Source organism: Protopterus annectens, chromosome 11.part0, assembly GCF_019279795.1.
Source record: "Protopterus annectens isolate FY-2018-M chromosome 11.part0, PAN1.0, whole genome shotgun sequence".
Classification (NCBI taxonomy): Eukaryota; Metazoa; Chordata; order Ceratodontiformes; family Protopteridae; genus Protopterus; species Protopterus annectens.
In genome coordinates this window covers 360,270,455-360,285,199 of record NC_056745.1, presented here as the reverse complement: position 1 = coordinate 360,285,199, position 14,745 = coordinate 360,270,455, and the positions used below count along the sequence as shown (strand labels likewise).

The following is a 14,745-nucleotide window of genomic DNA, read 5'->3' as shown; positions in this document are numbered from 1 at the left end:
TTCCTTTTCACCAAAAAGACTAGGATTATGAGTATCTAAGGTCACTTTAGCAAAATGGATTATAAACTATTTCTTGGATTTATTTTCAACGAGGTACAGACTTACCCAAGCCTCCTAAGGCTCAGTCAACAAAAATCAATGGCTGCTTCATCTGCTTTTTGGTCTAGAATATATATTGATTAGATTTGTGCAGCAGGTACATGGTCCAATGCCCACACCTTTGTTACATTACAAATTGGATATTGTATCTAGAAACAGAGCTGCCTTTGGTTTGATGGTACTCTGGAATACCCTTCCATGAGGACCACCCAGGATCAACATAGCTGGGGACTCTGTCCCATGGGTTAAGGAAGAATGAGAAGGACAACATCAGATTTAAAAGTGATGTACTCGCCATAACTAGGCATCTGTGCTGCCCATTTTCATTCTTCCTCAACTTCCCACCCACCTTTTTCTGGAGAGACCTATAGGACCGTATTTGAAACCTGAAGTTCTGGGTTTGAGCCCTTCCTTTGTCAACTATACCTGTCTCGGTTTAGCTATATGGTTCTATGGCAACAGACTCGATCTGAGATAATGAGGATGGAATAATGCATTATGGGTATAGGGTGGAGATTGAGAGCTGGATCCGAAGTTTGAAGTATGTGACTGAGTTGGATCACAGGCTCGGATCCGAAACCATGGGCTGAGAAAGAATGAAAATGGACAATACAGATGCCTAGTTATGATGAGTACACAACTTTTAATTTTACCTACGTTGGCTTCTGAGTCGAACATTAATCAGGTATCAACCTCACTTTTTTCCGAAAAATTTTCAATAAAGATGAACATATACGGTATGGAAGTACACAGGCAACTTTGTTTTTATCTTCATCGAACCAAAGATTTCAGATAATCGGCTCAATTGTGTGTCTCCTTTTCTCATAACAGATTGGGGATGCCAGTTTCCAAAGTGACTTTAGCCAAATGGTTGACTGATTGCGTATCCTTTGTCTATAAACAGAGAGGTTTGTCTTTGCCTAAGCTGCCAAGAGCACATTCACTTTTGGTCAAGAACTTCAACAGATGAAATTTGTGCAGCTGCTACTTAGTTCAATGCTCATACCTTTACTGCTCATTATAAACCAAATTTGATTTCTAGGAACACAGCTGCCTTTGGCTATGCAGTACTCCAAAATATCCTCCTAGGAGGACCACCCAAAGTTCATCTAACTGGGGACTCTGTCCTGTCATTTGAGTAATGAATGAAAATGACATCAGATAAAAAAAGTACTCACCATAATTACGATCTGTGTTTTCCATTTTCATTCTTCTGCAACTTCCAACCCTCCTAATCCCCTTTTCTTTCTTCCTGGAGAACACCTAAGTGCTTTTTGTTGGGAACCCATTTTTTCTTGTTTGAGCTCCAGTTTTATTTCTGCTGTTTCTTTGCAATTTATTCAGTATAGAATAAACTGTTTCTCGAAGCAGCAAAGTCAATCTGAGGTATGTTAGGTTGGTGGCACATTATGGGTAAGGGAGGAGCTCAAGATCTGGATCTGTGAATCTAGTGAAAGAACCCAAGCCAGATCTATGACCCATCAGTTGCAGTGGAATGAAAATGAACAACACAGACCCATCATTATGGGGAGTACATAAACTTTGTTTTCATTTTTGCATGTCCTCTACCGTTTATCATTAGATCACTGTTGCAGTAACCCTAACCAGTGGAAATATCCTCCCAAGGATAAAAGACGTCTGAATAATCTACAACAGCTTAGTGTACTTTCTTCTCATGCAGTATGTCTGACCCAAGACTAGAACCTGGTATGTATGTGAAAATCTTCAGAACTTTCTTGCCACCATTCCATGAAGCAGGGTTCTGCTAAAAGTGTGAGATATCAGTGATCTACCAATGGTTATAATGTGGGAAGCAACAATGGTCTATGCATCACTGTTTGTATGCTAAATATATGAAGTTGCTCAAAACAGGCACAAAATGCAAACACACAGGGTAATAATACTGTCAAAAATGTCTGAAGACAAGCAAAAGGTAAGCAAGAAAGCCTAGATATGCTAACTTTCTGCCAGAGTCATCCCGGATGAAAAGTGTTAAGAATGAGAGATAGATACATAGATAAATACCTCAGGCCTAACAGGATCCTCAATACCGACAACACCAATACAGGTAAGGCCAGTAATAATCTCATTTTCATTCTCCCAGTCTGGCTCTGGTTCTCCAGCAGGAAAGTTTCTGAATGCCAGACAGATAGTGCGTAGCCCTTCAGAAGCCATAGGTTCTATTACTTTCTTTACCATGTCGTCCCGATCTCGTGGTCTGAATACATTTGCTTCTCCATTTGCATTAAGGATTTTATAGCACCTTTAAAAGGAAGACATTAGTTACTTAATACAAATGACATTACTTCTCTCAAAACACATTCAGAACAGAACAAGCAGCAAATATAATTTACAACAATGTGTGCATGTTACTGCAGAATGAGTACATGTATTATCTTATGACTGTAATATGACAATTTTAAGACAAAACTGTGGGTTCACCTGGGAACAAGTTTCTACAGTTCAAATAGCACTTAGGCACACCCAAGGGGACAAAGGTGTAACCTCCACACAACAAGTGTGGCACACCTCAGACAGGTATGCAAAAATCAGCTGGGTTGGTAAACACAAAGGCTCATGCAAACACATAGTTTGCACTACTGCTTAGCTTCTATGAAAATAAGAATCGGGTTTCTTTCCAACACTCAGTTCAAAAAAAAAAAAAAAAAACTTCCCATAAGTTAATTTGCTTTACACTATCTCCCTTCTTTTTTGCTGATAAATCAGCTGGCTAGCCTTCATTTTTGTACTGCAGTTTTTACATTTTCATGTGCTGGGATCCAATTATTCCAACTATTGCTTCCTTACATCTCTGCATTCTCTCCAGTCTGACCTCATTCCAAGATGCCCTATATTTTCCTTAAGCACAGAGCAGATGTAAGCGTCTTATTTGCATGCCTTTGATATATGAAACTACCATGAAAAAAACATTTTGTTTCCCTTAATGGAAAGGCAAAGCATCATAACCACGATATGTAAACCATACAAAATCAAAGTGTTAATAAATCACTGCATTAAAGTAAAGTAAAGCAAAGCACTGGGAAATAACTGCTTTTAGACACTCAACACATCAGGGCTGGGTCTCATAGGCAACATACAAATAACACTTGTACATATTTAATTCATTCACCAAATCTGAAATCTATCCTTTCAGATAACTGTATTGAATTTTAGGGTACAACTAGCTTATATGCAAAGGAAAACATTTTTCAGAAAGAAACAAGTAGCTTTACTGTGGACGGGATTTGGAGAGTGGAGAAAAGAGAAATACTAAAAACTGATTAATATTTAAACACAGATACAGGAAATGTCTTCGTAACCATCAAGGATAAAGTTGTAAGTTTACAAAATTAAGAAACTTTCAAAAAGAGTTACTCCAGGCTCAGAGAAAACTGGTTAAAGAAGTCCCAAATGTTGAGAAATTCATCCAAGACATTACAGGAAAACTGATGCCTTTCTAACCTTTAAGAACACAAAGCTTTAACCTCATTAAACAGAAAATGTTGAAGTAACACCAGCAAGTCAGAGGTGTTAAGTATTAAGGCTGATGAGACAAGTGGCAAAAAAAGTTATATGCAAAGCATTTGGAGAAGGGAACTACTTCAAAGATCCTGGGTGAATAGCTGAATTTCTTAAAACATATTAAGGAATACAGTATGCTGTGGAGTCTCCTATGGTAGGCCTGATGGAGAGAATATTTTGTTTTATCCCTTTGAACCTTTCTGGGTTGAGTCCAGGTCAGAAAACCTTGGAAACTTTGATTGTACAACAGAAAAAGGGAAAGCTCTGATGTCCAGATGGTCTACTGACACCATTTGATCTACAGGTTGGAGAAAATTTCATAAGACATTTCACAAAGTTGATTAATTATGTTCTTGCAATAGGGAAGGCCCTCCAAATCTTGGAAACAAGCAGTCATTTTAGACATACTTTAGTAGGTCAAAGATACTCAATCAGGTTCGATCACCCCATCACATTTTAATCTTAAACCATAGTTATAAACTGTTCACAGGCACTGCTGACTAAGGGACTGAACAAACTACCACCATTTATTACGTATCAGGACCAACCTGCGTTTGCTCTGGGGAGAGCAACTTTTATCTAATAAAGGCACCTACGATCGTAGATGTTGCAGTTATGGGGAGGCCCTGCTTGTTTGCAAGCCTAACCTGCAAAAAGAAATTTGATTGGACTACATGGATTTCTTTATGGTTTTAGAGCAAATGGGATTTATTTCCAAGTCTATTTGATAAATTTGAAAAGTACCAACTCTGCTGCACTAAACATATCAAGGGGGTGACTTGGCAAGATTGCCCTATGCCCCTGACCGTACTTTGCTATGACCCTTCATCAATTAACAACTAGGCTGCGACTGGCCCATTTTACAGGATGCACGTTACAAGGAGTACATTGTAAAACTTCCATGTATGCTGACAAGCTAGACAGAATTAATCAACCCCAATGATGACTTCATGTGGTACTTCATGAAGTCATGAAATATGGTAAGTGAGCAGGGTATAAAATAAATGCATTGAGAAGAAAAGTAGTTCAGACTAATTACCTCCCCAAAAGAAAATAATCTACAGCTATCCCGTTCTAGAAAAACTCAAGAGGATCAAGTATTTGGAGTTCCAGACTAAACTAACCTAATCTTTCAAAGCATTTTAGCAAAAAGTAAAAATTGACTTTAAAGATGTGAGGAGACATACCTACATATCATTCAGAGACTAAATCAGTTTGATCCCCTAAGATGCTATACAAGGGATTCTGTCTGAGAACCACAACCTTTTTTGGAAAAAAGATGCTTCTGTCCCCCTTGGGGGCAGGTCTTATAAAGCTTACACCAGGAGCATTAAGACCTTTTACGTTAGGCAATCCTGTAAAAGTTTTATTACAGGACACAACTTTTTACAGACTGCAACATACATCTCTCAACTCCAGATTTTCATAGAATGCCCAGATTTTTGCCTCATATTTTTCTTCCTTATAAAAAATTTGGTTTTCTGGCAAATCACTGAGGACTGAAGTCTGAAAATAATGATTTAGCTACATGGAATACATGCCTAGTTTATTTTTTCTTAACAGGAACCTCTGTCCTAACAAGCTTAAGAGGTTCTGTACACCGCAACATCAATAAGCAAACCAGGTACTTCTTCCCTAACTAGTATCAGGGGGAATCCCTCTAAACTCATCAGACAATCATCCATGGCTCCTCCCTTCTTGTCTGCAGCAGATGTGCTGATAGCAAGTCCTGTGTCAGCCTTTAATGGGTCATGACAGAGGGAGCAGGTGTTGCAGCTACACAGTTATCTGGTTCTTCATCTGTCCCTATGGAGATGTCTGGTAAAAGCTGGGCAGCAGAAATCTCTAGACACATCACTTTAAACTTCATTTTAGTACGGCTGAATGTTCAGCTGAGAAGACTCAGACAGTACAGTTCCCTGAGCTAACAGCTTCATACACTGGTTTCCTAAATACACAGAGACAACAGACTGTTGCACAATGTCTTGAGTAGAAAGGCCTGGCAAAAATCACACTGCATGTGATCATGCTCTGCACTAAGCAGAAAAGACACGTTTCGTGTCTGTCATTATGGGGAATCTGCCTCCCACACGCACATTTCCCCTTTCTGGACTACATGTAAAACATGTAACCAAGTAAAGAGATAATAAGGAAGAGTCTCTAATGGAGTGCTTAGCTGCCCTAGGCTAGGTGGCTGAGTTAATGCAATAAACTTACAGACTAAATTCTATAACAGCATTCAGACTGGCGGAAAAAAGTTCTGAGGATTTGGCACTTCTATGTCACTTGGGTATCTCATGTCTCGGAAGAAAGGAGGACATACTTCTGATATACAGAGCTTGGTAGGAGCCAAGGCTTTGGTATGTGTGCTCCAGACATACTGCTATCCTTAACAGGATATTCCCTTTATAAGGAATACTAAAAGTGATAAGGAAGAACGTCAGTCTGGTTGAAACAACAGAAGCTGCTAACTCAACTAAAGGAACAATTTGCTGTTTATACAAAATACTCCTAGCCATGGGACTGAAAAACTTAAATAAAAACAAGTTGGCTTGGAAGAAACTTGAAAATGCAATATTCAATGAAGTATGTAGTAATTGAGTGAAAGTCTCCTAGTATATAATGAGGTAAAAAAGGTTTGGGCTCTTAGGAAGGCAGTACTTATTCAGGTACTTTCATACCCCAGTCAAAACTAGTCAATATGCTCCCTAGACTTGGCCCCATCTGTTGGGGATATGAAGGGAAAAGTTGGGACACTAGTTTCATATCTTTGGGAATGCCTCAATTTGCAAGACTAAGAATGAAATAAAGTACAGTTGCGTAGGTAAACTTACCAACAGTAGATGTTTGAAAGATCACAGGTGCAAACTTCTTATATCTCGTCAAGGTTACAACAGCCAGGCAGCTTTCAGTTCTTGAAAGTACACTCCATACACTCAAACCATTATTCAGTTTAAGAATTGCTACACAGAGATTTAGGTGATAAGCCCTTCAGAGCTTTCATACAAAACAGAGGAAGGCTAGCACCAGGAAAAGGTCAAGGATAGGAAAATATAAATAGACCTCATCTTGCCAACAAAGACATACAAAAACACAGGAGGACGGAGGGAAAGAGTGGCTACTGTAGCCATGTTCATTCAAACATTTAATGCTATGGTAACGTTACTTGCTCCAGTAGCTTTGTTTATATATGTAAAGCACCATAGCTTAAACTGACTGGGAAGAGGATGTAAAGAGTACAGGAGCCCCTGGGGAATAGTCGTACCAAGCCTGTCCTAAGACCTGAAGGAGGAATCTACTTTGTAAACGTATGTACAGAGGACCAACCTGCCACTTAAAAAAAAAAAAAAAAAAAAAAAAAGTACAGTTACTTAAGTAGTCTTAACATTAAGAGTAGATATTCAAATGATCACTGGTGCAGTAATCTTAGCAATATGGGTTATTATCCTGCCAAGGATACAACAACTGGTCAAGCAACCGACACAAAATGAAAGTAATGTACTCACCATAATGATAGATCTGGGCCATCTTTCTGTCCAGTTTTGGACACTTCTAAGCTTTGGATTTGTTGCTCAGGTTCCTCTTGCTACTCAATCTCTTGTGAAAGGAGCGAGCTACCGCAGATTGAGTTTTCCCACCAATAAAAGTCCCCCTAGCCATAAGCGAATTTAAAATTATAAAGGCGTTGACAGAAAAACGACTTGGCTAATATGAACACTGCCTGGCTGAGAAAAGAGAGAATGAAAGTGAAGGACACTACCTTCAGAAGCCAAGACAAGGTCAGCAAGAACTATATCACAATGGAAACGCAAGCAAAAACTCTGCATACAAAAATTAAGGAGGGGATGGTGTGAGGGTAGTTGAGTAAGGATGGAAACAGACAACGCAGTTCCATCATTATGGTAAGTACATCATTTTTGCATTTGATGTTGTCTTTTGTGTCCATTCTTTAGGGCATGGGACAGAGTTCCCATCTACTTTCGCACTTGGGAGACCTTATGGAAGGATACGTCATAGCACAGCTGAACCAAAGGAGGCTACAGATTTTGGCAGCATATGTAATTTATAGTGTGCGATGAAGGTATGTACCTTGGACAAAGTAGCTGCACTGCATATGTCATCAAGTGGAAGACTAGAAAGGAAGGCTGTAGATGAGCCTTTGGAGTCGAAGGAAGTTTTAATCATCTTTCTTGATAAAATAAAAAAATGCAATGTGAAAACCAGTGTGAAAGGATGACTTGGGCACTAGTTTTCCCAATTTAGCTGTAGAAAAGGACACAAATAACTGATCTGCTTTCCTGAAAGATTTTGTCCAATGTAAATAAAAACATAACAGACGAACATCAAGCCAATGCAAAGTATACACCCTTGCTCAACAAACTTGGTAAGAACAGTAGAAGACTTATGGAGTGATTAACAGATAATTCAAAAGCTGCCTTAAGACAAAAGAAGGGATTAGTTTTCCATGACACACTGTCCTTGTGAAACATTTGAAAGGGAGGTTTTTGAGCAAAGGGGGTGTAGCTCAAAAATGCTCTTGACAGAAATGATAGCTATCAGAAACAGTCGTCCATGATAAAAAAGTACAGTTTTGTACCTACCATAAATGTAGATGTCCGAACTGGATAGCATCTGCAGTCATAACAACTGGGTTGTCCTGTCGTCAGGCAGCCCTGCAGTCGGCCGGATTCCAAAGTCCGGGTCCGGCTTCGGCTGATGTCGCACTCCACCCGACGTCATCTCTGTTGGTCTTCGGGTATAAAAGCATCAGCCGACGCCATTTTCCTCAGTGTTTCTTGCCCCAGATGCCAGTAGCCCTCTTGCAGGCTAAAATTTGGATAGATGCCAATGTTTCCAAATAGATAGAGGTAAACACAACAATAAGCATGTATGTACATATATACAAACAAATACACCATAAAAGACTCCCCCCCAACAGCTAGCTATTAGGAGGGTAAACACCCTAGGAGTACCACAGAGGGGAAGGAGGGAGGGTAATCCTGACTGCAGATGCTATCCAGTTCGGACATCTACAGTTATGGTAGGTACAAAACTGTACTATGTCCTTCATGGATGCATCTGCAGTCATAACAACTGGGTAGAATACCATAGCCAACTAGGGGAGGAGGATAAAAGTAGATTATGGTGTGTTTAGTATCCCTTGCAGTACAGCAGTGGCAAACCCTGCTCGGGATCTGGAATATAGAGGCAAATTATAATGCTTGGCAAATGTATGCACGGAGGTCCAAGTAGCCGCCTCAATAATGTCTTTGGTTGCCACTCCTCGTAAGAAGGCTGTGGTAGTGGCTGTTGCCCTTGTAGAATGAGGTCTTATGTTCTACGGAATTGGTTTTCCATGGAAGGAGTAACAGAATCGTATGCAATTTCCTATCCATTTGGAGATTGTCTGTTTGGAAATAGCTTTTCCTTCCCTTCCTGTTGCATAGGCTACAAAAGTTGGTCAGTCTTTCTGCTATTTTTGTTCTGTCCAAGTAGTAGCGTAGCTGTCTATGTACATCCAAGGTATGCAGTATTCTTTCCCCTCTGTTTTGTGGGTTGGGAAAGAAGGTAGGTAGGTGGATTGCCTGGTTTAAAGACACTCTGTATACCACCTTGGGCATAAATGTAGGATTAGTCCTCATGGACACTCTATCTTGGTGGAAGATTAGGAAGGGTTGCACTGCCATTAAGGCCTGTAGTTCTGAAACCCTCCTTGCTGAAGTAATTGCCAGTAGGAAAGCAGTTTTCCATGACAGGTGTTGTAGGTCTGCTGTTGCTGCTGGTTCAAAGGGTGATAGTGTCAACTTTTCTAGCACAAAGTTTAAATCCCAAGCTGGTAATGGTGGTTTCCTTGGAGGTTTTACATTCTTGATTCCTCTGAGGAACTGCCTGAGCAAAGGGTGCGAAAAACAGGTGGATCAAAGCTGTATTCTGCTGAAATAGCTGATGCATGTATCTTGATGGAGGAGTAGGACAGGCCTGAATGAAGAAGTTCGCCAGATACTCCAGAATGTTAGGCATATCTATGTTTGACACATCTTTTCCTCTTTCCGTACTCCAAATGACAAACCTTTTCCATTTTCCAGCATAGTTCCTTCTTGTTGAAGGTCTGCGTGCTTCAAGAATAATGTCTTTAACTCTTTGGGAAAGTTCTGGATTAGCTGCTGCTATGTGATGTTCCATGCAGTCAGTTGCAACGCTTTTAGGTTTGGATGTATGATGCTGTAGTTGTTCTGAGTTAGCATCAAAGGCATCAGGGTATTGGCCACATATTGTTCGAGACATGCTCCTCAGTAGTGGGTACCAGTGCTGTCTTGGCCAGTTTGGAGCTATCAGGATTATCCTTGGACGTTCTTCCTTGATTTTTAGTAGTACCTTGTGTATCAAGGGAAGAGGTGGGAATGCATATGCTGTTAGGCCTTTCCAGTTGAAGGAGAGCGAGTCCACTTTCCATGCTAGTGGGTGGAATGTCCTTGTGCAGAATTTTCTGAGCTGGTGATTGAGAGGTGATGCAAATAGGTCTATCTGTGGCATTCCCCATTTCTTTGAGATGGTCTTGAAGATGTCCGGGTGCAGCTTCCATTCGTGGGCATCCGAAGTGGTTCTGCTTAATATGTCTGCTAGAGTATTGTCTTTCCCCGGTACAAATATTGCCTGTAACTGGATGTTGTAGCTGAGTGCCAGGGTCCACAGCTCCAAGGTCATTCTGCATAGGGGGTATGAATGAGTGCCTCCCTGTTTGTTGATGTACCACATGACTGTGGTGTTGTCTGTCCTTATCATCAACTGGCCCTCTTTGAGAAATGGTTTGAACTTTTGGATTGCCAGTTTTACTGCCAGCATTTCTTTTAGATTGATGTGCAGGTGAAGTTGATCTTGTGTCCACAATCCTTGCACGCGTTTGTCCAGCATGTGGGCCCCCCATCCTAGGTCTGAAGCGTCTGTTGTGATGGTCTGGCTTGCTTGACATCTGCGAAAGGGTAGGCCTGGGTTTGACTGGCATGCCTGAGCCCACCATAGGAACTCCTGTTTTAAGCATGGAATTAGTGGGATTTCTGTTTCTAGACTGTGTCTGTGTTGGGACCATAAATTCTTTAGGTACCACTGTAGTTTCCTCATATGTAGTCTGGCAAATGGAACCAAGATTATGCATGATGCCATGAAGCCCAAGGCCTGCAGAACTTTTCTTGCTGTTAACTTGTTCAGTTTTGTTAGTGCCAAGAAGTAAAGAGGAAGTTCTTTTTATTTTTCTGTAGTCAGGAATGCCATTTGTTTTACTGTGTCCAATTCCGCGCCCAAGAATGTCCTTGTTTGGGATGGTATCAGCCTTGACTTTTGTAAATTGACTGTGTATCCCAGTGCTTGTAGCAAGTAAATGACCCTTTGTAAATCTGTTGTCAGCTTGCTTTTGTTGTCCCCTTGTAGCAGGCAGTCGTCCAGGTATGGGTAAATTTGAATTCCCTGTAGTCTGCAATGGGCGATTACTGATGCCAGGCATTTTGTGAATACTCTGGGCGCAGTAGATAAGCCAAAGGGCAATGCTGAGAATTGATAGTGCTCTGATCCTGCAAGAAATCTGAGGTATCTTCTGCAGATTGGTCGAATGGGGACGTGCAGGTATGCCTCCTTGAGATCTAGAGTTACCAGCCAAGACTCCTTGCCCAGCATGGGAAGAAGTTGCTGTAGGGTCAGCATTTTGAATTTTGGGACAATGATGTATGTATTTAAGGTGGACAGGTCGAGAATTGGTCTCCAACTTTTTCCTTTCTTGGAACTAGGAATAGTCTGGAATAGAACCCCTTTCCTTGCTCTGCTGTTGGCACTCTTTCCACAGCTCTCATGTTTGCTAACTCCATTATCTGGCGTAGAGCCTCTGTTTTTGATTTGGAGGTAGATTTGGCATTCCTCTTTGACTGGTAAAGTGTGGAAGTGAAACCGTAACCTTGATCTATGGTTTGTAAAATCCACTTGTCCTTTGTTATGTAGTGCCAGTTCTTTGAAAATAAGGTTAACTTTCCGCCTAGAGGAGCTGCTATTTGTTCCCTGGTAGGCGGATTTAGGGTTAAGTCACTGTGGTTGTGCTGATGTAGTGGCAGTGGCTGTGTCTGTGCCTCTGTTGTTACCTTGCCACTGTCGTCCTCTGTAGGCACCTCCTCTGGATTGGTTTCTGCCTCTGGAACGTCTATTCCTGCCTCTTTGAAATTTTGTGGAGTCAGGAAAGGACCAATTTTTGGCAGGCCAGTTCCTGCTAAACCTTGGGGGTTGAACCTGCAAGAAATCTTTAACAGTTTGAACTGATTTTGCCTTTTCTTCCATTTTCTTCATAACCTGCTGGGCAGGTGTACCAAACAAACTTGTCTTGTCCATAGGAGCATCTAGCAACTTAGCTTTAACATGATCCGGTAAAGCTTGTTCCTTTAGCCATGCATGCCTTCTTATCACTGTGCCAGTCATGGCTGATCTAAATGAAGCCTCCAGTGCATCATAGCCACATTTTAAGGAATGGTTGCTAACCTGTTGTATGTTATTTACCATCTCTAATACATATTTCTTATCAAGAGAGTCATCAGTGGTTAGTTTTTTAGTTAACTGATCAAGCATAAACTCTTGGTATTGTATCATGTGAAACTGACAGTTTAAAGCTCTAGCTGAGAGAGTAGCTGAAGTGTAGACCTTTTACCCCATCTGTCTAATGACCTTGCTTCCCTTTCAGAAGGAATAGGGTTTTAGCTATGGTCGGCTACTGCCTTGGGACCTTGGGATATAGTTTCTGGGTCTGCAAGTGGGGCCTTGTAAAGGTGGTGATGAGTATCTGGCACCCTGTAAAATCTGTCTGGTTTGGCAGGGGCTGGGGTAAAGAATCTGGAGCGGAGCAAACATCATTGAAAGCATCATCCACCACAGAGAGAACAGGAGGTATAGCTAAGGGCCTGTGCTGTGGGAGGTGCAGAAAGGTCCTAAGTCTTTTCTGGAGTCTGAAAATCCTGTTGCTGCCATTGGAACTGTTCTCGCATGGCATGCAAGGTTTCCCCAAAGGAGAATTCTTCTGGTGGAGAAGCAGCTGGAATGGATTCTTCAGCATCAGAATCTTCAAAATTGGAGAAGGGAGCCTCTGGCTGGTCAGTTATGTCTGATTCATCAGCAGAATCATCAGAAGACACTGGCTCAGGGGCTCTGCCCTAGGTCTCTTCTCTGGGGCTGAGAGGCCCTGTCTGGGTGAGATTGAGATCCTCTAATTAAAGAAATTAAATCTTCTGCCAAAGTAAGCATTTGAGAACTAGAAGAGGGCCTGGATGTGGGGGTTTAACAGGCACTGTTTTAGTAGTCTTGGCTGCTTTAGCCCTGGCGAAGGCCTTAATGGACATGGCTGCTGGAGGCCTAGCAGCACCACGTGCTGGGGTAGAGACATCCAAGGGGATGGTGTCTGATAAGTCAACCACCGTAGTGGGTAAAATTTCTGAGGTCGATTCAAGAGTTGTAGCAGGGGCCTCAGTTGTAGGAATAGGTTCAGCTGTACTTTGATCAGTTTTCTCGGTTTCGCCGAAACCGAGACACTCGCGTTTGCTTAACCATGGTTTCGCCGAAACCGCGGACCGCGAAGTGTCGGTCTTTTCTTTGCGCTTTTGGTAGATTGGGTAGTCGGAGGATCCGGCGGCATAATGTACGCAAAATCAGAACCGAAAAACTGTTCTGCAAACTCCGACCGACGCCTAAGCGTCGTCGGTTGAAAGAAGCACAGGCCGAACAGGCTGCTACGCGTGGGCTGGGCCTAAACAAGGCAGACAGTAAGAGTGGAAATCTTTATGAGGTATTTGTTTCCCACAGGTTAAACAATTGTTAACTTTTTCTGACATCGGCTGAGGCAAGAAAGAGTCCCCAACGGGTACTTAGCTTTAGAAGTCTTCGAAGTAGTATTCGGTAGAAGTAATCTCTGGATCCGACCGACCGGCACTTGCGAACAGCTTCTGCTTCGGGCGCCACGCGGCAAGAAAGACTGAGGAAAATGGCGTCGGCTGATGCTTTTATACCCGAAGACCAACAGAGATGACGTCGGGTGGAGTGCGACATCAGCCGAAGCCGGACCCGGACTTTGGAATCCGGCCGACTGCAGGGCTGCCTGACGACAGGACAACCCAGTTGTTATGACTGCAGATGCATCCATGAAGGACATCTTCAAATTACACCTAGCAGTAGGTTCAAATGGAGGGTCCAGTCAAAGCATGTAGCACAACAGTAACATCCCATGGAAGGGTCGGATCTCTTAAGTGTGTAGTAGAAAGGTACACCTTGGGGTAAAGTCTTGGATAATCTGACAGATGCAATGTGTGTATGATTTTCCCAAACATACAAACAGGACATTATTTCTAACTGTACCATGATTGTGGAATAGCTGGCTCCACAATGTAAAAGGTGTGCAAAGAAGTCCAAAATTGCTGGAAGAGGATCTGAGAAAGGGTCGATATTTTTTCCAATCACCAGAACAGAAAACTGTTTCCATCTGTTCTTGTAAATTTTCCTAATTAAGGGTTTTTGGGAAGAAGACAAAATGTGGACAAAGATGAAAACCTGGACTGTTGAGCCATCACTAGAATTGGAGAAACCATCCAGTCAAGTCTGAGGGACTGAACGCTTGGGTAAGGCAACCTTGAAGGGTGAAACAGAAGATCTGGGTCTAAGCACAACACACAAGGTGGCCGGACTAGATGAGGACAGAGGAAGGGAAACCACACTTGTCAAGGCCAAAAAGGGGCTATGAGAATAACTACAACCTTCATCACAAATGAAACTTTATAAACAATGGTGTTTGGGAAAGGCGTAAAGGAGATCCAGGGGCCAAGGGTGCACTAGACCATCAATGGGTGACTCCCCCTCTTGAGCAACTAGAGCAAAGAACTTATTACATTTGGTGTTCTGGGGAGGGGAGACATTGTTGCAACAACGGATGAAAATCCGCTGCATCACTAATCGACTGAGGGACCACGCATGAGATAGAAGGGTAGACCTGCTCAATCTCTCCACAAGGATACTGGATTTCCCCAGGACATGTGTTGTGAAATAGCCTCCGGTGTTGAGGCTTGAGTGATGCATGTCCAGGTTGCTGGATGCAGGGGATAAGCATCCCCC

The 14,745-nt window shown here is 42.1% G+C and overlaps 1 protein-coding gene across 1 annotated transcript in view; it reads right to left on the bottom strand.

Annotated features, from left to right (window-relative positions):
- The window catches only part of ATP2B1 (ATPase plasma membrane Ca2+ transporting 1), a gene marked incomplete in the record, with an annotated part of 2,275,481 nt that overhangs the window by 1,082,887 nt on the left and 1,177,849 nt on the right, over positions 1 to 14,745 (bottom strand). Inside the window, 1 exon segment of the mRNA XM_044087859.1 lies at positions 2,125 to 2,362. Within this exon segment, the coding sequence (XP_043943794.1) occupies positions 2,125 to 2,362 (238 nt within the window).